This window comes from Rhinolophus sinicus, chromosome 4, assembly GCF_057876585.1.
Source record: "Rhinolophus sinicus isolate RSI-liver-muscle chromosome 4, RSI-T2T, whole genome shotgun sequence".
NCBI lineage: Eukaryota > Metazoa > Chordata > Mammalia > Chiroptera > Rhinolophidae > Rhinolophus > Rhinolophus sinicus.
In genome coordinates this window covers 88,576,563-88,596,298 of record NC_142504.1, presented here as the reverse complement: position 1 = coordinate 88,596,298, position 19,736 = coordinate 88,576,563, and the positions used below count along the sequence as shown (strand labels likewise).

Below are 19,736 nucleotides of genomic sequence, written 5' to 3'. Positions count from 1 at the left end.
CTGTCGATAAAACAGTTTGCCTGAAATAACGGAATGAGATGACATGAAATAAACCAAGATAAAATCAAATGTGTCTGGATGGCCATTACACCTCAAAATAGCAAAATGACATTGATCTTGATACACTAGATGTTACAAACCTCAAAAAACCCTCTGCTGTGACTCTGGCCATCTTTTTCTCAGTCATTGTATTAAGAGTAAGAAGCATAGAACCCTACACACACAACTGGCTAAATCATGAAGAGTTAATAGAGTCTTCTTTCTTATTTCTGAAACTCTTTCCACCTCTCATCTCCATCAGTTCCCTCATCCATTTCCAAAGTCCATTATACTTGGAAGTCTTATCTTTTCCTGGCTTCCCAGGAACCCCCAACGTCTTTCCAAACAGGGATAAAAGTATATCTCCCTCACTCCCATCTTCACCAGGGAATTCAAGATGAAAACTAACCAAGGAAAGAGGCTGGTTCAAACCAAAGGAAAATGCTTGTCTGCTTCCCCAAACCTCCATGTAAACAGAGAGGTGGGCTGTATAGAAAGGTCTCTCACATGGGACTGTGGAGAGCCTGCTCCCACACCAGGTAAGAAGGCCCAGGCAGGAGGGTGGCATGAGGGCAAGGACTGAGGTCAGGACAAGAGGAGACAGGAGAGGAGTGGCAACCTCCTCTGGACAAGTTTTCAAGGCATAAGTGATGCTCTGCTTTGGGAAAAAGAACAGAAAACAATATTCAGAAAAAGGTAGTCTTCGGTGGTTTGGAAAATTTTGAGATTAGTTTGAACCAGCTCAGACCTTGACATCTTCCCAGGAGCTTTCAAGCTTTGCCTGTGCAGACATTATCTGACAGTTAAGATATAAAAATCTGAAGGGAAAAAAAAAAAAAAAAAAAGCAGAATCTGGAGGAAAGCTAAAAAAAAAAAAAAAAAGATAAAATTTGATTTCTTAAGCCTGGGCATAAAGTCAAAAGCACTTTCACAAAAAGTATATGTCATGGCCCCCAATGTCAAAAATAGGTTTAGAGAAATAGAATTTTCTTGTTTCTTTATCAGCATCTTTCACTCTAAATTTGCTAACCACAATTGATTAAGATGGTAATAATCAAAAACGTTGGAATTAAAGCAATGCCATAGTTTTGTTTATGAGGCTGACCTAACCATCTAATTTCTTATTTGAACACAGGCAGACTCCACTCCTCCCTGCCCTAGACTGTCCTGATCTATTTAGCTGACGGTATCTAAAAAAATTAGCACAATTTCATTTTTTTTATTGGCATAGTTCAGAGATTGTTAGGTTCCCAACGGGCTCTGGTTTGGAATCAGCCTTTCCATTTCTCCATGCAGTAACCCCATCTGGTGGTAGAGAGAATAACGGCAGTGCTACCAGTAAACATTTGTCTTGCTGTTCTTCCAAAAGCAGTTTCCTTTACTTGTCTAAGTGTATCAGACATCGAATACATTAACTTTGTCTCTTTTAATGGGATTCAAAGCATGTTGCCATTGAAATGAAAAAACTCATTTACAGTTTGAATATTTTAAATAAAGCTGTTAGTTCATTTGCTCATTTATTTCATGCATCCTTCCTAAGTGCCTGATATGTACCAAGTATTGTGGCAGGCTCTGACAACAAAGGAAAACCAGGCATGGCTCTTGACATCAAGGACTGGGTACCGCTCAGTAGGGAGACAGAGAAGTGATCAGGCACATATGCCAGTGCCTGGCATAGTGTGGGTGCTCAAGTATTTGTTGCAGGAATGCTGAAAAGGTGACCTGGAAGCATGCAGTAGGGTCACCTCACCCAGGCTCGGTAGTGCTGGTGCAGGGTATTTAAAATATATACTACATGTCAATGTGTTACACTAAAATAATGTGCTCATTTGAAGAAGAGTTTTGGAGGAACAGACACGTATATTTCACACCACAATGGCACTAAATAGTAAATCTGTATTTTCTTGGTAGTTTTAGGTAACCAAGACATTCTATTCTGCAAAATACCAGTTACCCAAGGTCTTGGGTGTCTTAGGTGAAGCTATTATATTTTAATTAACACAGTCTCCTCTGCATGCTTGGTTAAGTGTGCAAAGACATGTGCCATTTGGTTACAATGGAAAAGAAAAGATATACAAACCTTTCTTCTCTTGCTTGTCTTTGCTCCTCTCTTTTGTCTAAATATTCTCGGCTAGTGGAATACGCAGAAGAAACAAAATAAGGAAGGAAAAGAACAGATTTAGATGCTCATAAAATTGCCAAGAAATTCTTAGCAGTATATCATGAAAGTCGCTATTGCCTCAGAAATGGAAAGCGGTTGTAGTAGAATTTTTAAAAACCAAGTGTAAAAGCTGTACATTAAAAGTACTATACATATAATGGTTTTTCTATAAAATCACAAAGATGTCTGAAAACACAGAATTACTGGACTTACACAGACATAACTAATGGGTGAGAAAAATGAGTATTGGGGGGAAGAGAAACAAAGGTTGTTTAAAAGATTAAACAACACATAAAATATGGCAATGACAAGCAAACAATAGTGTTCAGAGGTGATTAACACCCAGTCGAGCTCTGGTATCTCCACAATTGTCATCTAAGAATGCAATCTGAGTGAGTCCCAGTGCCTTGGCCATTTTGTGTTGCACTCCTCAGTTTGGGCTTCCCTCCCACGGCCTAGGATTCTTTCCCCCATCCCTGACATTCTCAGTTCTTCCGCAGGGATCAATGGAAGCTCTTGCTTTGTATATTCTCTTTTGTCTGCACCCAGTTCAGACAATGCCCAACTTGGTCCAATTTTAATGTGTGTTTTTCTGTTCCCGCCAGTGAGGTTCCAGCATGAATCCAAGTTTAAGACTGTGTGGCCAATCACCTCCCAGTGGACCATTTATTTTCCTGGAGAATTCTGACATCTTGGTTTTCTACATTGGACCTAATGCAGTTTTCTACCCCTCGATGCATTGGTAACTGGATATAAAAGGGCAGTAAGTCAGAGCAACTAAAACAAGTTAGGAGAGGGAGAAAAAGCAACAGGGACTCAACTTTGTTATCATTTATAAATATATATCCTCATCACTTTCCATACTAGAAATAAATTTTTCCATAACCAGAGAAATTTAAGACCATGTTCAACAAAAATAAGAACAGATAAGTCATAACTTTTAGATGGTATTCAAGGAAAAAGCACAAGGAGCATAAATAGCTGAAATCAATGAAATGGCTGATGTAAGGCCAGTCATTTGGGTAACCCCAGGGATGGCTTTATAAAGATTTTCCTATTTCTTTTTTGAATTTCTTTTCATTCAGACATTCAGACTTTCAAGAAGGAACTGTAGTCATCATAATTATATGTGGTTTTTCCTAATGATCAGCATTCCTTCCTAGACAAGGTTTATTTTAATATTGCATATCTATCTATTTATCTATCTATCTATCTGTCTGTCTGTCTGTCTGTCTGTCTGTCTGTCCGTCTGTCTATCTATCTGATCTACTGACAGAGTGAGGATTACACCAAGGCAACCCTTCTTCAGACCCCATGTTCATAATTAACTGTTCACTATTTGTTATTGGTCCCAAACAGATCTCACTTGTCATTTAAGAGCACAGAGAGATTCTGGAGATTGTGCGCACACACACACACACACACACACACACACACACACACACAAGAACATAATGACTGAATATATATTGCAATGCACTATTCTTCTGGGATTCCAATGATATGAATACTAGACTACTAGACATTTGGGTATTGTTCCATGGGTTGCTGAGACACTGTTAATTTTTTTTCAATGCTGTGTTTTTTCAGATTGGATAATTACCATTGTTCTGCTTTAAATTCAGTGACTTTTTTCTCATCTCTTCTGCTACGGAGCCTATGTGAAGAATTTTTTATTTTGGTTATCATATTTTTCAGTTCTATGTGTATTCACATTTGGTGCTTCTTTATACTTTCCATCTCTTTGCAGAGATATAGCTTTTCATTTGTTTCAAAATTATTTCCTCTTACTTCTTAGATCCTGTTTATAATGGATGCTTTAAAGTCTTTGTCTAACAATGACATCTGTGTGTTTTTTTGTGGTTAGCATAGTTTGATTCTCTTTTCCCTTTGAGTTAAGATTTGTACATTCTGTACATGTAAGGTATTTCCTAATGAGACTGGGTCCTTTTTAAATTCTCGGAAGAAACTTGATTGCTCTCTTTTGTTCTCCTTTAGTAGGCAACCAACTAGGTTAGATTCAGCCAGCAAGTTCTGACTGTTTTCTGATATTGGTTCTAATATTAGCTCAGTTTTCAAATATTGTTAGTGTTATGTGGCCAGCCTGGGGTCTGAGTGGTGGTTCAGTCTGTACTTAGCTCTCAAAACCTATATTACGCTACTTAGGTCCTGAGTCACACATGAACATATCAGAGATGAGCTCAGGAGGGCGCTCTTGATTTCTCTACTCCATGTGGCTTTCCTACCATTGTCTGGCTTCTTTGGGGCTCCCTTCCTAGTCCTTCAGCCAGAAGGCTCGGGCTTCATTTTCCCTGCTTTGCTGCATACTCTCAGTAACCCCATCTGCACCCAGGGCTATGCAGCAGGATGACACAGAGAGGAAAATGATGATTTGCCTCATGCACTTGGGGGTCACAACTCTTCTGGTTAGAGGAAGGGTTCCCCTCCCTTGGAGTTTAGGCACCTGTCTGGACATTGCTGCCATCACTGTGCTTCTGTAACAATATTGCTTGGAGGCTAGGGTAGGAGATAAGGAAAAAATATGAAAAAACAGGAGATTTTCTCTATTCTCTGGCCTTTAGCAATTCCTTTTGCTGTTCTTCCATCCAGAAAGAGAGGCCTTCTCTTAAGAGTTCTTTCAATGCACACTTGGTACGTGCTTCTGGGTTTTGGGGTATCTTCTGGGTTTTTGGGGTACCTTTGAGAACATGCCAGGTGATATCGGAGGGCAAACATGGTAAACTTTCAGGGGTTTGGTAGAACTTTGAATGCTAATTTCCTTCCCCAATCCCCCTGCTCCTTTTATACTTCAGGTTTCAGAGTTCCAGGCATGCTGTCCAGGATTTATGGTGCATGTAGTGATGCAGAAAAGACAGGAGGGAGTGTGCTGACTCCATTTCCCCCAGAACCTGTACTGGTTTAAGAGATTTCAGTCAAAACCTTTAGATGTGTAAACTAATCCCTGAATTTTCCAGGTGTTTCAGTCAGATTCTCTGCTGCTATTTGGTGGTAAAATGTGCAAATCTCTCAGACAGCCCTGACTCAGGAAGCATTTAATCTGTTCCAGGGGTTTTACAAATTGGTCTTTCCAAAAGTGACAACTTCCTGAGCTACCTCCCGAGAAATGGTGCATTCAGGTCTGGCATTTCCACGTATCACTTGGTAGAAATCTGACAACTTGGGGTATGCCACCCAATCATGGGGGCTGATGTTGGTTTACTTTATAAAGCCCAATAATTGAGCCTTACATAAGCCAGGGCTAGCATTTCAACACAGACTTGGGATATTTGTTTTCACATAGTTGTGAGTTACAGTTAAGGCAACTTCACAACTCTGATCATATTTTGACCCTTTCTACAATTACATGTACTTTTCCTGGCTGCTTAAAAAAAAACAAACAAACAAAAAAAAACAGTTATGGAACCTGCAAATCCTCACTGACCGTGCTTCCCATTCTTTGTAGGTTTAACTGGGAGTAATTGATGGGAATATTGCTTGTCAAAGAAAGTGAACTGATGAAACAGGAAATGGAGATGAGGAGAGACATGAAAAAGAAGAAAGAATGCAGAAGCTATAGGGAGAGACCGGGAAGATAAAGAAGGGAGGGATAACAGAGGGAGACAAGAGGAAAGGAGGGGAAAGAAAGAGGTGGGGGAAGGAAGAGTAGCAGGAATGAAATGTGTAAGAAAAGACTCAGCAAGTGTCTTGCATCCTCTAAAGCACAGCACAGCATGAAGCCCAGGGGAGGGGACAGGAGGGTGGGGAGAACAGGTGAACTGGCTGAAGCAGAAACAGCTACGCTGGACTCAGCAGGGGCAGACCGGCTACTGCATGGAACCTGGTGTGGGCCAAATTCTTGGAGCTAGACGGAGACCCAGAGACTGGGAGTAATCAACATAATGACTGTTTCTCCACCATAAGAGGAGAATTATTGTTTTAAAAAATATTGAAGATTGTTTCAGGGAACAAGAAGCAAACCACAAAGGGAGAAAAGCATTTTCTTTTAGGCATCCAATAGAATATGAATCAAATAAGAGAAACTTTAGGGGGAAATGGCAAATTAAGTTTAGAAAATTAGGTTCTCTGTCTTTAGGAAAGCCTGGTAAAACCATTTTAAATAATGGAGGACTCAAGAATACACAAATCCTTCATTGTATTTGGCTTGCTGGCTGTGCTACCTGCCATACAGTTAGAGGGGAAAAAGGCCATAACAAACCAGATTTAGCCTTCATCAGGTATGTCTTTCTCTTCCTTGGAAATAGAGACAAAATCTAAAGCAAACACAATACTTCCTAACCCTATAACACTATTATTAACCACACAGAACTGTGAAGACATGCACTTTAATTTCAATTCATTATTTAAAAAGTCTTAAAATGCTTCTTACTTGAATTTGTTCCTTTCTTCCCGTTCTATTCTCTGCAACCTTTCTTCTCTCTCCTGTCGCCGCCTCTCTCTCTCTGCTGCCAGTGACTCTTGGTGCTGCCTAAAGGATGATGTGAGAAGACCACTCAGTGATGACCTAAAGATATAATGAGTTAACGTTTTAGTAGTTTGGTCTGTGTTTAAAAGTACTGAAGTAGGAATGAGTCAGACCTTGGTTAGAACTGAGGGTATGCCAGAATCTAGGTAGGACTTGGGGAAAATTACTGAGTGTTTCAGGTCTTTTGTTCCAGGATCTTCATCTGTAAATGGAGATAAATAACCTCCTTCAGGAGTGGGGAGAACAAAAAGATGGTAATGTATATAAAATACCAAGCATTCGGCAAAGTAAAGGAAACCATCAACAAAATGAAAAGGCAACCTACTGAATGGGAGAAAATATTTGCAAATTATATATATGATAAGGCACTAATATCCAAAATATATAAAGAACTCATACAACTTAAAAGCAAAAGAACAAATAATCTGATTAAAAATCGGGCGGAAGATCTGAATAGACATTTCTCCAAACAGCACATACAGATGGCCAACAGGTACATGAAAAGATGCTCTACATCAATAATCATAAGTGAAATACAAATTAAAACCACAATGAGATATCATCTCATGCCTGTCAGAATGGCCGTCATCAATAAATCAACAAATAAAACAAGTGCTGGTGAGGAGAAAAGGGGGCCCTTGTGCACTATTGGTGGGAATGTAAATTAGTGCAGCCACTATGGGAAACAGTATGGAGGTTCCTCAAAAAAAATCAAAAATAGAACTATACTATATGATCTAGCAGTTCCACTTCTGGGCATTTATCCAAAGAGAATGAAAACACTAACTCGAAAAGACATATGCATCCCATGTTCACTGCAGTATTATGTACAATAGTCAAGGTATGGAAAGAACCTAAATGTCCATCAATGGATGGATGGATAAAGAAGATGTGATACACACACACACACACACACACACACACACACACACACACACACACACACAAAATGGAATATTATTCAGCTATATAAAAGTATGAAATCTTGTCATTTGTGACAACGTGGATGGACCTCTAAGGCACTGTGCTAAATAAAATAAGTTAGATGGACAAAGACAAATGCCATATGATCGCTCTTATATGTGGACTCTAGAAAATAAATACATACACATATACATACCTACATACCAAGTGCATAGATAGAACATATTGGTGGTTGCCAGGGGCAGGGAGTGGGAGAACTATTTTTGTTTTAGTTTAAATAAATTAAATTATTCCTCATTAAAAAGAGCATAAAAATAAAATACAGTACTAAGCAACAAGCTTGGCACAAAAGCAGTCAATCTCTGTCTCTCTCTGTCTCTCTCTCTCTTTCACATATGCACATTCATTTTAAAGTTGTTCTATGGTACAACTTTGATGAGCTGGAATGAACATTCAGTCTAAGACTGTTTTCTACTTTAAATGTACTAAATATATTTTACCATACATCAGTTTCTCAATATACTGCTTCAAAATAATTGTGTCATCTTAAAATAAGGTAATGGGAAGACAGAGTAGTAGAAAAAGACCTAGTAATGATCTGAAATCTGAACAGAATTAAGAAATTTCATTCCATGTCAAGAAGCATCCAAGAACATTCAGCATGTTCAAGAAACAGCACTTGACTCTGGGAAATGCCACATTAACAATTGGAGTGCTCACTGAAGAAGGCATATGGGGATGGTCAGCAGCTATGGGGAGGCATCAGTCAAGGATCAGAGGGGGGCGGGTATCACAGGAAATTTTAACTCAGGAGAATGGAAGAAAGAAGGGAAAATTAGATAACTACGTGAAAAATAAAGAAGGGGGTTAGCTGGGAAGAAGAATCCGTTGGACTTTGGGAGAATAATAAACAAAATCTTTAAGGACAATTGGGCCTTCATTTATTGGGGGTGGGAGGGGAGACACTTCTAAACTAAGATACAAATATTTCTGAAATAGAGCTTGGATAAAATCCTACTTCAATTCAGTGAAAATATGCCTTTCTGGTAGGAAACACAAGGTACTGTAGTGCAGGAGAAAGATATGACTCTATATCACACACATCTGTCATAAGTCCCAAAGCCATTCTCCCTAGAAAAGGCGAGTCACCCCTGGTTATCAGTCAGAGGTGGTAGGAGAAGTAGAAGGAAGAAACTGCCATCCTTGATAGCTACAGGGAGGAGGTAACCAAATCCTATATTCCAGGCTCACTAGGGAGCCTACTGTATCAGCCATGGACAGTTAGGCATAGATAGAATTTTATTTATCTTTCACATAAACGAAGTCCAGACTATGTTGTATAACTTTTATCTTGCTTAAGCTGTTGGATGTTTTCCCTGTTATATGCAGCCAAATCTAATCCATAATCAGAGTGGAGGGGTTTCCCATACCTCTTGCATAATGATTCGTAGAAATTATAGATATATGAGGCTTGTTTAACCTGATCAATTTTATCTTACAGATAAACATATATAACCTGGTGCCCCCAATTAGAGAAAACACCATCTTCTTAAATACACACAGACTATTCAAAAGCTGACAATCAATCTTGCCACAAAGCACATGAATGAATGCCAAGAACTGGTTTTATATGGTCTACCTTCCTAACCACAATGCAAATGAGATGAAAATAAATAACAAGAAGATAAATTTGTATATGTGCTGCCGAAGCGAGCACATCAAAAAGATAAATTCGAAAATCTGTATAACTGGAAAATGAAAAGTATAGAAAATTAGAAAACATTCAAAGGGTACTATAATGAATAACTTATATACCAAGATTTGTAGTGTGCTTCAAAAAAAAGTATTTAAAAGGAAATTTATTGCCTTTAATTGTTTATATTAGAAAAGAAGAAAGAGTAAAAACTAATGAGTGGTCAACTCAACAATTTGAAAAGTAACAATGGAATAAATTCAAAGACAAAGGAATGAAATAAAGAAAACAAAAGTTAATGAAACAGGAAAATAAAGATATATATAGAAAAATCAATAAAGCAAAAAGCTGGCTTATAATTTTTTTGAAAAAATAAACAAATTTTGTCAAAACTGTTCAAGAAAAAAGACACAAACATGCAATATTTAAGAATGACAGGTGATAAAATTATAGAGATAGCAGAAATAAAAAAATGTGAGAAAATAAGGGGAAATTTTATGACAACACATTTAAAAACTAGATGATTTTCTTAAAATGTATAACATCAAATCTGACTCAAAAGAAATAGTAATTTTGGGTAGCCCTATTAACCATTAAAGAAATGGAGTCAATTAATTACATATATATCCACACACACACACCAAAACAAAATGAAAAAATAACCCCACGAAGCTTAGATTTCTTAAGGTGATTTCTACCACTCAAGGAAGTGTTCAGCCTAATCACGTACAAAGTTTGAGAGAACAGAAAGAAGAGAAAGCTCTCTAACTCATTTTATGTGATTAAAAATACTTTGACATAAAAGCCAGACAAGAAGTATGAGGAGAGAAATTTATATACTGATTGCAATTAGGAACACCACTACAAAAATCATACTGGTTTTGTCCAATGACTACAACGATATTTTAAGATGAGAATATCAACGGATGTAATTGACCACATTGATAGATTGTCAGAGAAAAACCATGACTACCTCTGTAGGTGCAGAAACACTTTAAACTCAATACTCATTTGTTTTAAAAACTTTTATCAAGCTTAGGAATAGAAGTGTTTCTTCACCTGACAATGGGTACTTAAAGAATTTTTTAAAACCTATGGTAAATATTCTGAATGCTGAACCATTCAGAGCAGTTTAATATTAGAAACGATGCAAGGATGCCTCCATCATTGCTTACATTTGACATTATTCTGGTGGTCTTAGCTAGTACACTAAAATAAGAAAAATACATTAACATCATTTCCTTGTTTAAAATGAGAATATTAGAGCCTGTTTAAATTTAGAATAGTATTAGAACTTGTGAAAGTTGAAAGTGTCTAATCCTGTCAGGTGGATGCTGCCATTCCTTCTCGGGCACCTCTAAGGAAGAGAAACGCAGGTCACCTCCTGCCCACTTGGACCTGGTCTGAGCAGATTTCTCATTGGCTCTGAGGCTGGAGTGCACCAATGGACACACAGGTGGGCGGTACTAACAACACATGAGGCTCTTTCCTTAAACATTTCAGTTCTTTCTGAACTAGAATGTGAGCTGCTAACTCAAAGCAAGGAGGAATGGTCCTTCTTTTCCTGAAATGAAGTAAAATGCCTTGAGCAATTCAACATCTATCCTACGGAGTGCCCCAACACAGATCCCTGGAGCAAGAAGAGAGAATTAAAGGACCCCCAAGAGCTTATCTGTCCTGGATGCATATAAGCCACTTTGGTCATACTGGAAACAAAGAGCTATAAATATAATCTTAATAAGTTCAATTTTCCCACATCTCCTGTTACCTAGATAAGCCCAACATGTGAGAGCATAATCTGCGGTCCTATAAATCCTGTTGCTGGAAATGGGCTCAACCTATAATACCAACGCTGGAATGCATTCAGACTGTACAAAGGGATATATCCCACATCATCATTTAAATAAAACCAAATACCAATTCAAGCTAGCATGATAAATTCTTCTCTTTATAAAGGCATCTTTAACAGATTCTTGCCTTTCATATTAAGTTTTCCAGAAAAATACCCACAGTGGTTGGAAGTTGCGGCAATGTTTAATCTTGACTGGTCTGAGGACCAGCTATGATGTAAAGGAATGAGCACAGGGCTTGGAGTGTGCCAGTCACTTAACCTTTCTGAGCCTCAGTTTACTTGTTTGCAAAATGGAGGTAATAATACTCCTGACTCATGAAGGCCTGTAAGGTTGAAGTGAGAGTGTATGTATGAGTTTGCTTAGAATGGCATCTGGGCTACAGTAGGCACTCAACAGATATCACTTTATGTTGGGGATCTAAAATCTGTAGATGCAGAGGAAGGTATGAGCTGCAGTCCTCAAGGCCAGATCCGGAATATGACACTGGCAGTTCCCAGCCTGAGAGGATGGAGTGGGCTGGGGGTTTGATCTGAATCTTCCCATCATGGCTACCAGCTAGATCAGTCATCGGGACTGCATGCCACCCTGGAATGCACCTGGAAAGCTGAAGTCATCTAAGTTACACCAAAGGCAGCTGGAACTGAGTGAAGCCACATAGGAATGCAGGTGGCGACAGGCCAGAGAAAGATTTTGCAAGGGAGCGGATGATATACTCTGAGTGAGAGGAATTGCAATATTTAATCTTGGCCATACCAGCCTCCAGGATCTGCCCCAGAAATCCCATCTGTTTAAAGCCTCCCTCACTGGGACATCTGGAACAAGAACTCTATTTCACTGAAATATGGTTGGTAATAATTGTTAACATTTGTGGAGACAATACGCTGTGCCAATCATTTTACATGAAATGGCTCTTTTAATCCCTACAACTTCTTATACCTAGTTCTATTATTATCCCCTTTACAGATGAGGAAACTGAGGCACAGACAAGTTACGCTTAGGACATAGCAGAGCTGGGCGTTTACACAGGCCTGTTAGGCTAAGCCTCAGTCGTACAGAAAGTCAAAGAGGAAGGAGTGCATTTCATCTCCTCGACTGAGGTTAGCGTTACTTTGGTATACAACCATTTGGAAGACAGTTTGCCAATTTCTTAAAAAGCTAAATATCCACCTACCATATAGCCCGGCCATTTCATTTTGAGGTATTTATCCAAGAGAACTGAAAGCACATTTCCATACAAAGAGTTGCACACAAGTGTTCATAGTCAAAAACTGGAAACAACTCAAATGTCCACCGACAAGACAACAGATAAATTGTGACACCTTTATACAATGGAGTACTATTCAACAAGCAAAAGGAATGAACTATTGAAGCATACAACAAAATGGATGGATCTCAGAACAATGATGCTCATTGAAAAAAGCCAACCCCTTCCCAAGAATACATACTGCATGATGATATTTATACAGAACTTTAAAAAAATGTAAACTAATCTATAATGATAGAAAGCAGACCAGGGGTTGCCTAGGGATGGGGAGGGACAGCCGTAATCACAAAAGGGCATGAGAAAATACTTGGGGCTGATGGATCTGTGCTTTATCTCGATTGTGGTCATGGTTTCACTGTTTTATACATATGTCAAAACTTACGTGCACTTTTTTGTATGTCAATTATATGGCAAAAGCTGTTTAGGAAGATATGCTCCTTTTGTAACTTTGAGTTAAGTAAAATCTTATTTGTGAAAGAAGCAAATCTTCAACATTTCTTACTCAAAATATAACTTATAATCTCTAGTTAAATACTAACAGAAGCCAAATTAATTTCACAAGTTATCTGGTATTTGAAGTTAACACTTAATTCCCAAGTAGATAATTTAATATGAAGATTTAGAGGTTAAAAATAATAACAAACTGGCAATTCAATGATGCAGAACAGTAAGGCTGGCCTCACAACCTGACTATGAAATTAGGGTCACCTAATCCAATGGCCACAGGAGAGGAGATAACTCTGGGTTAGGCCCAGCTGAAATAAAGAAATACCAGCATCTTCCTTCACACCTTCAGGGCCATACCCCAGCTCTCAGGATAAAACGAGCAAACCCTTAGAAACAGGCAACTTTTCTCCATCATCACTGCTACAATACTGGAGATATCTGCTATCTAAGACGGGAACATGGATTTAAGGCTTCTTTCTGCTTTCTCTTCGCCAGCCTGTCACACGCTGCTTCAGTGCAGATCTGAGCTTCCCGGCCATGGGAGGGCACTGCAGGGCTCACGCAGCTGTTGTGGAGACTGGTCCCACATGCGCGCACACATTACTGTACTGGCTCATGTGTAAAGCACAGAGCCATTCCACCAGACTTGGCTGGCGTCACACTTTGGCCTGTCCATTGGCCCTTGTGCAGCCTCCGACCCCAGGCATACACAGTTCTTGCCTGTTCCCCCTTACTTTCCACCCTCCTGTCCAAGACCAAGTGAGTGAGTCCTCCAGCCAGAAGGAGGTCAGTCCTCTCCTGTCACAGCTCCAGGTCCACCCTATTTGTCTTCATAACTAAACCATGCTGGCAGCTTCCAAAAGCACTGATTGCCACCAGCACCTCATGTGTTCCACGGTTTCCAGGCCTTGCTGGCCCAGAGCGAGGCCCATCCTTTCCTATTCTCTTTGCTTTGCAGGCCCAGGCCAGCTTACCCTCCCTTACACATTCACCTCTTGTCTAAATACCACATTTCTTCAAACAGTCTCCCAGCTTTTTTGACTCTCAGGATCATATTTTGAAGAAAGAGGTGAATTCACTCTATTTTCTTATCTTCCTCTTTACCTCCCTTCCCTCACGTATCCTCACCTTCCCTCCGGGCAAACCTAGAAGCAAAGTGCAATTCGCTCGAAGTTAGTGACTCAGTTTCCCAGACGTCTCACCAGAGTCGTCCCTCATGAGGACAGAGCACCTGTGCTAGGTTCCCCACTTTGGTGGCCCCTCTCTAGTTTTTTCTACAAAGGTTCATTATCTTCACGATATTTCCCACACTGGAAACTCTTTATATGTTGATGGTGTGCTTATCTTCTGTTTCTGCCACTAAATGTCATCCTGATGAAGCCAGGGATAGGGCAGAGTCAGTCAGTGTTGCATTCCCAGGCCAAGCACAAGGTTGGCATGTTGTGAGCACTCAGTAAGTATTTCCTGAATAAATATGAGTATGTAATATTTGTGAGTGTGAGAGCGTGTGGGTGTGTGTGTGTACGGCCCAATGGCCAGGCTTCTAGTTGTCACTGATTACAATGGTTTCGCACTGGCATTATACTAAGATTACAGAATGAAAAGGGTAGGAGGGCTGGGTCTTTCTTCCTTTCTCCCTTCCTTCCTTCCTTCCTTCCTTCCTATGTGCGTGTATCTATCTACACACACACATACACACTTACGCACACTTTACAAAATCAACCCTGAAACTTAGTCTCTTCCATTATAATAACAAAGCTTCTCAGTCATTGCTGGGCTTTGAGGTAAGGAGTAGGGAAATGGGATAGAGAATAAATACCAGGGACCCAGGACTACATTTTCTGGAGGAAAAATCTCAATTTCTTCCCCTTTTTACTCTGTAATCTTTATGCGATGCCTGTGCAAAACCACTGTAATCAGTGACATCTGGAAACCTGGCCATTGGGGGCTGTCACAATGCAGGGGTGATGGTATCTGGGCTCACTTTGCAGCACTGAATAACTGCAATGTCTCCAGCTCTGTGGGTGAAGGAGCTCCATCTGCACTTTTTAAGGCGTGATATTTGCACTTGCTTGTTACCGAGCTCACCTAATTCTAAGTGTTTCAATGTTCTCACTTCCAAATGGAATTACAATACATACTTCTTAAGGTTGCTACATACATCCTTTATGTAAACAAGGGTGAGAGAATTGTCTAATTAAAAAAAATAAATCTATCTTAATCCCACTTTCCAAAGGAAGAAAACAGGGTTCCGACAGGTTAAAACTGCTGTGTGTTTGTTTGCCTGGTTATTTGACAGAGTACAGGGCCCGGCTGGGCAGTGAGCAGGAGGCTGGGGGATCTCATGCAAGAGACACAGACGTGGCTGCTGCCCATGAGTGAAGAAACCCTGAAGGCAGAAGACGAGAAACATGGGAACAGCACAAAGTGCTCTCTGCAAAACCAAAAAACTATCTTTGCAATTCACATGAACATGGATTCTCCAGAGTATAATTCTGCTTGTCTTAAAGATATTTCCCCAAATCTTTTAATAAAATGGCCAGTCCAGAAAGGTAAACCATCTTTACTCCGTGGCTTTGTGGGACCCAGGTGACTTGCCATGGACCACACATGGTGAATCCCATTTTAGAAACAAATGGATAAACACATAATGATTCAAAGGGCTCAGCTGAAATAGAGGAATACGAACCCAAGAGGATGTTACAATTCATTCTGTCTAAAGAAGTCAGAGAACTCTCACAGGTCAGATGGTACCTACTTGGGTCTTGGAGGATAGAAGGAATTCTACTAAAGAAAGAAGGAACAGACAGAGCAAATACGAAGGAAGGGGCGTCAGGTGAGCCTGGTATGTTCATGTGACATTCCTGAGAGGTCCAAGTACCAGGAGGATGGGGGACAAAGCTGGAAGATACACACAGAACCCAAACGTGAGAGATCCTACAGGCAATGTTAATGAGGCTGCAATGCATCGATAGGCTGTGGGAGTCAGTCAAGATTTCCAAACAGGAAGTCACCTGCTCAGGTCTGTATTTCAGAAAGGATAGAAGATTTTATACGCATACATACATATATGTGTATATATGTACATGTATTATGTATAATATTTATATATAACATTTATATAATATTTATACATAATATATTACACACACACACACACACACACACATACACACAAAGGGTGCCAAAAGAAATATATGCATTTTTAGAAAGGGAAAATCTGTATTAAAATTCTAATAATATATACTGATAACAAACGACCAATACAAGTCATGTTTGACTTCTGCAATTACAAGAAGTGCTCAAAGTGGTTACCATCAGTGTGATTTTAATACAGTTTTTTCCTCTCTTAAAATGTGTGTACATGTTTTTGGCGCCCCCGTAAATGTATATATCACTGCAATGTATAGTCCAGGCATGACATAGATCTTGAACGAAATCTATGGTAGTAGGAAGGAGGAAGCGGAGCCAGATTCAAAACACATGTGGGAGAAAGAATCTCTAGTGTCTGCTGAGGCCCCAGAGCCCCCGCCCCCACGCCACAGGGCAGAGGACTGATGCAGAGCCCAGGTCACCTAACACCCACAAGGTTGCAGAAAGCCATCGGGGAGCCAGACCCTATTATTAACTCACTCTGTCAGGGGACTGGTGCTTCTCCTGTGTGCACTTCGGATGTAAGACAATCAGTTAATCAGGACCACATGGTCCCTTACGGGGACTCATTGTCTGCAACAAGATTGCTATCAGGAACTAGCAGCTGGCAAGTAGGAAGTCCGCTTGCTGCTCACAGTACCAGGAGCGCGTGGCTTCTTTGTTTGCACAGTAGGGAATCCGTCCACATCGGTACCCTTTCTTTCCTGTTGGCAGTGGTGAGCTGGGTGCCACTAATTGTGATCACATAAAAAGGCAATGCCGCTTATCCCATTTTACATGCGATTCAGGATTCTCTCAGTGATTATTTTTAAAATCTACCTTGACCAATTTAAATTTAAAATTAAAAAAAAAAAAAATTTAACCAGAGCCCCATTGAATAGAGAGGCTCTTGACTCCACTGACACAAAAGGGCAAAAATACTGTGTAGATCAAGTGATGGAACACAGCCAACAAGCATTTGGGATCCAGAAAAAACATGCAGATCCTTTATTTGCAAAAACCAGTGATTTGAAAACCAGACAAGTAGAACCTCAAGGCACATGGAGCTACTAGTAAAGGCAAGAAGTGATGCAAGTCAAAGCTGACTAGAACAGGAAGACACAAGCACCCAGGTCCATATAGAACCGACAGTCCACAGGGAGGAGGAAATCAGGACGAGGAAGACACAGGCACAAACAAGTTACACTCAGGGCAATAATAGTCAATGGGCCCGCAAGCCAGTAAGAGCTACAAGAGCTGAAGTAGCTGAAACTAGGCCAGAAATGCATGGAAACGGAGACCTTCACTCTGAGGGAGGTGTTACCGCCAGTGGTGGAGACAGATGTGGAAGGGGATCACAGGAAGTGAGGTTCCACAAGGAGGAGTTTACCCAGGAGGTGAGGCCGCCTCTGTGCACAGCAGCTCCCATTCTCCGAGGCCTAGCTCCTTGGTCCCAGCTTCCCCAAATATTCCTGTGGTGTTTACTCCAGTAGTGTCGATTCCCATACGAAACTCCATAACCACAGATGGCAAAGTAGCAGGATTGTTTCAAGGTAGCACACGGTCTACTCCTACTCCAAAGTCTACTCACTGAATGGGACAGACAAGAATTGCGAGGAAGAAGAGCTCCTGACAGCCTACAATGGTTGACGAGAGAACATGGGCATCAGGCGGAAATGGGAGATGATCCGAAGGGAACAGCTTGAACACACAGACACATAAACGCCTCTGTATTCCTGTTGGTGTATGACAAATCTGTAGGGAAATTATGGATTATGCAAGAAATGGTATCCAAACAAGTGAGAAAACTTAAGTAGGGTCTCTGCCTCACACCATATGCTGAAATAACTTCCAGATAGATAGAATATTTCAATGTGAAAAACAGAGCTATAGAAGTACTAGAAGAAACCATGGGAGAAAAGACTTTCCTCAGGAAGAACATAAAACCCAGAAGATAGAAAACATTGATCAATTTGACTCCTAAAATTTACATTTTTCTACATGGTGAAAACACCACAGATGAAGCGGGAAAAAAACAGTGACGGAGGAAAATCATTGCTACTCCTCTCAGTTTATGAAGAACCTCTACACTTCAGTAAGAAAAACACAACGATCATGAACCCAAAATTCACTGAACAGAAAACATTAAAGGCTTCTGAACACATGAAAAACAGACTCAGTACTTTCCTAAGAGAATGCAAATGTAATTTAATGGCACAGAACTCTTCACTACCAGGTGAGCAAGGGTTGAAATGCTGAATGACCCTTTGGCAGGGGCCTGGGTAAATAAATAAGCTCTCTTTCAGTTGAGAATCCAAACTGGTACAATCTTTATGAAAAGCCATTTGGCAAAAGTCAATCAAAATTTAGAATGCACACTTGACTTACAAAATCGATTTCTAGGAATTTAGCCTAGAGATAATTACACATGTGCAAAATGACACAGAAGAATCACACTGCAGTACCATTGTAACAGCAAAAGATTGGGGCCCATCAGTATGGGAGTATACAAAGTAGCATCCGGAGAAAAACCGTATGATGTAGCCATTAAAACAAACAAAACAAACACAACGGCTACTAGTACTGCCGTGGAAAGAACCAAGATATATATTTTAAGTGAAAGAGCAGGATGCAGAATAGCTTGTGTAGTTGTTACTACTTGTGTAAAGATATGACAACCATGTATATGCTTATGTGAACATAAGCTGTCTCTGGAAGTATACATGACAAATTGCTAGGAGTGGTTGCTTCTGGGAAAGACAACTGGGAAGAAAGGAGCTTTCCTTTCACTGTACACCCCTTCGCAACTTTTATATGTTCTACTGTGCACATGTAAAGCCTAGATAAAAATTAAGAAAATAAAATTTAAAGTTGCATCCTTTATTCATCCTTTATTACCCATTATGACTTCCACGGGGGAGTGTCATTACATCTACCTGGGCTCACCATCTTCCAGGAAGTAGGAAAAACTCTACTCGGACAACTAAACAAGGCAGAAAATTCCAAAACTCTACTAAGGGCTCTTGACATTAATCCCTACAACAGACAGGTGATTGTCATTTGCAGTCAACAGTGGCACTATTGTGAGTGGAAAAGAGGACAGCACCAACGCTGAAGGCACAGATTGATCCTTTAGGTTTCAACTCAACATGTCCTCCCTGGCCCCCTAACATCTGAGCCTGAGGTTCCCCCACATGCTCACTCTGAGCCCACCTGCTCATCCTCCCTTTCACAGTGTAGGACAAGTACTCTCAAGCCCCCCACAAAAACTGATTGCTTCAAGGCACCTTCCGCCCCAGGCCTGGGGACTTCCTGTTTCCTCCTAGTAACTTGGTAACTGCTATTAGCCTCCAGCCGCCACATATGAAAAGGCCCACAAGATGGAGATGTCACTGCAAAGATGGAAAGAGAATGAGATCTGCCCTGCCCAACTTCGCAAGCCACAGATTCACTGTGATGTGATTATTGCTTGCTTGTTTATTTGTTTCATTTGGATACTTGAACATGAATGGTTCAATTATTCCTGTAATTTTGTTTTCTTTTTAACAAGAAAATATTTAGAACTTTTCCACTCAAAAAGTACATTTTTCAAAATTGAAGCACTTTAATAAGTCTGCTTTCATTAAACAGTTGCATCTTGTTTGCCTGAGGGCCTTTGCAAATAATTCTGGTTTTCCTATTTTGTTTTGGCACAACTCAAGTTCCAATGTCATGAAAATGAATGCTACAGTCTCTGTGTC

At 40.1% G+C, this 19,736-nt stretch overlaps 1 protein-coding gene across 23 annotated transcripts in view; it reads right to left on the bottom strand.

The window, feature by feature from the left end:
* The window catches only part of FHOD3 (formin homology 2 domain containing 3), a 434,191-nt gene that overhangs the window by 91,279 nt on the left and 323,176 nt on the right, over nt 1-19,736 (bottom strand). For 13 of the 23 annotated variants that reach the window (XM_074340102.2, XM_074340103.2, XM_019740841.3 and 10 more), the window contains 2 exons: nt 6,588-6,722; nt 2,120-2,170 (listed from right to left, as the gene is read on the bottom strand). In XM_074340102.2, coding sequence (XP_074196203.2) covers nt 2,120-2,170; nt 6,588-6,722 — 186 coding nt within the window. The remainder of the gene's footprint in view (nt 1-2,119; nt 2,171-6,587; nt 6,723-19,736) is intronic. The other 10 variants (XM_074340104.2, XM_074340107.2, XM_074340114.2 and 7 more) reach the window with 3 other exon arrangements.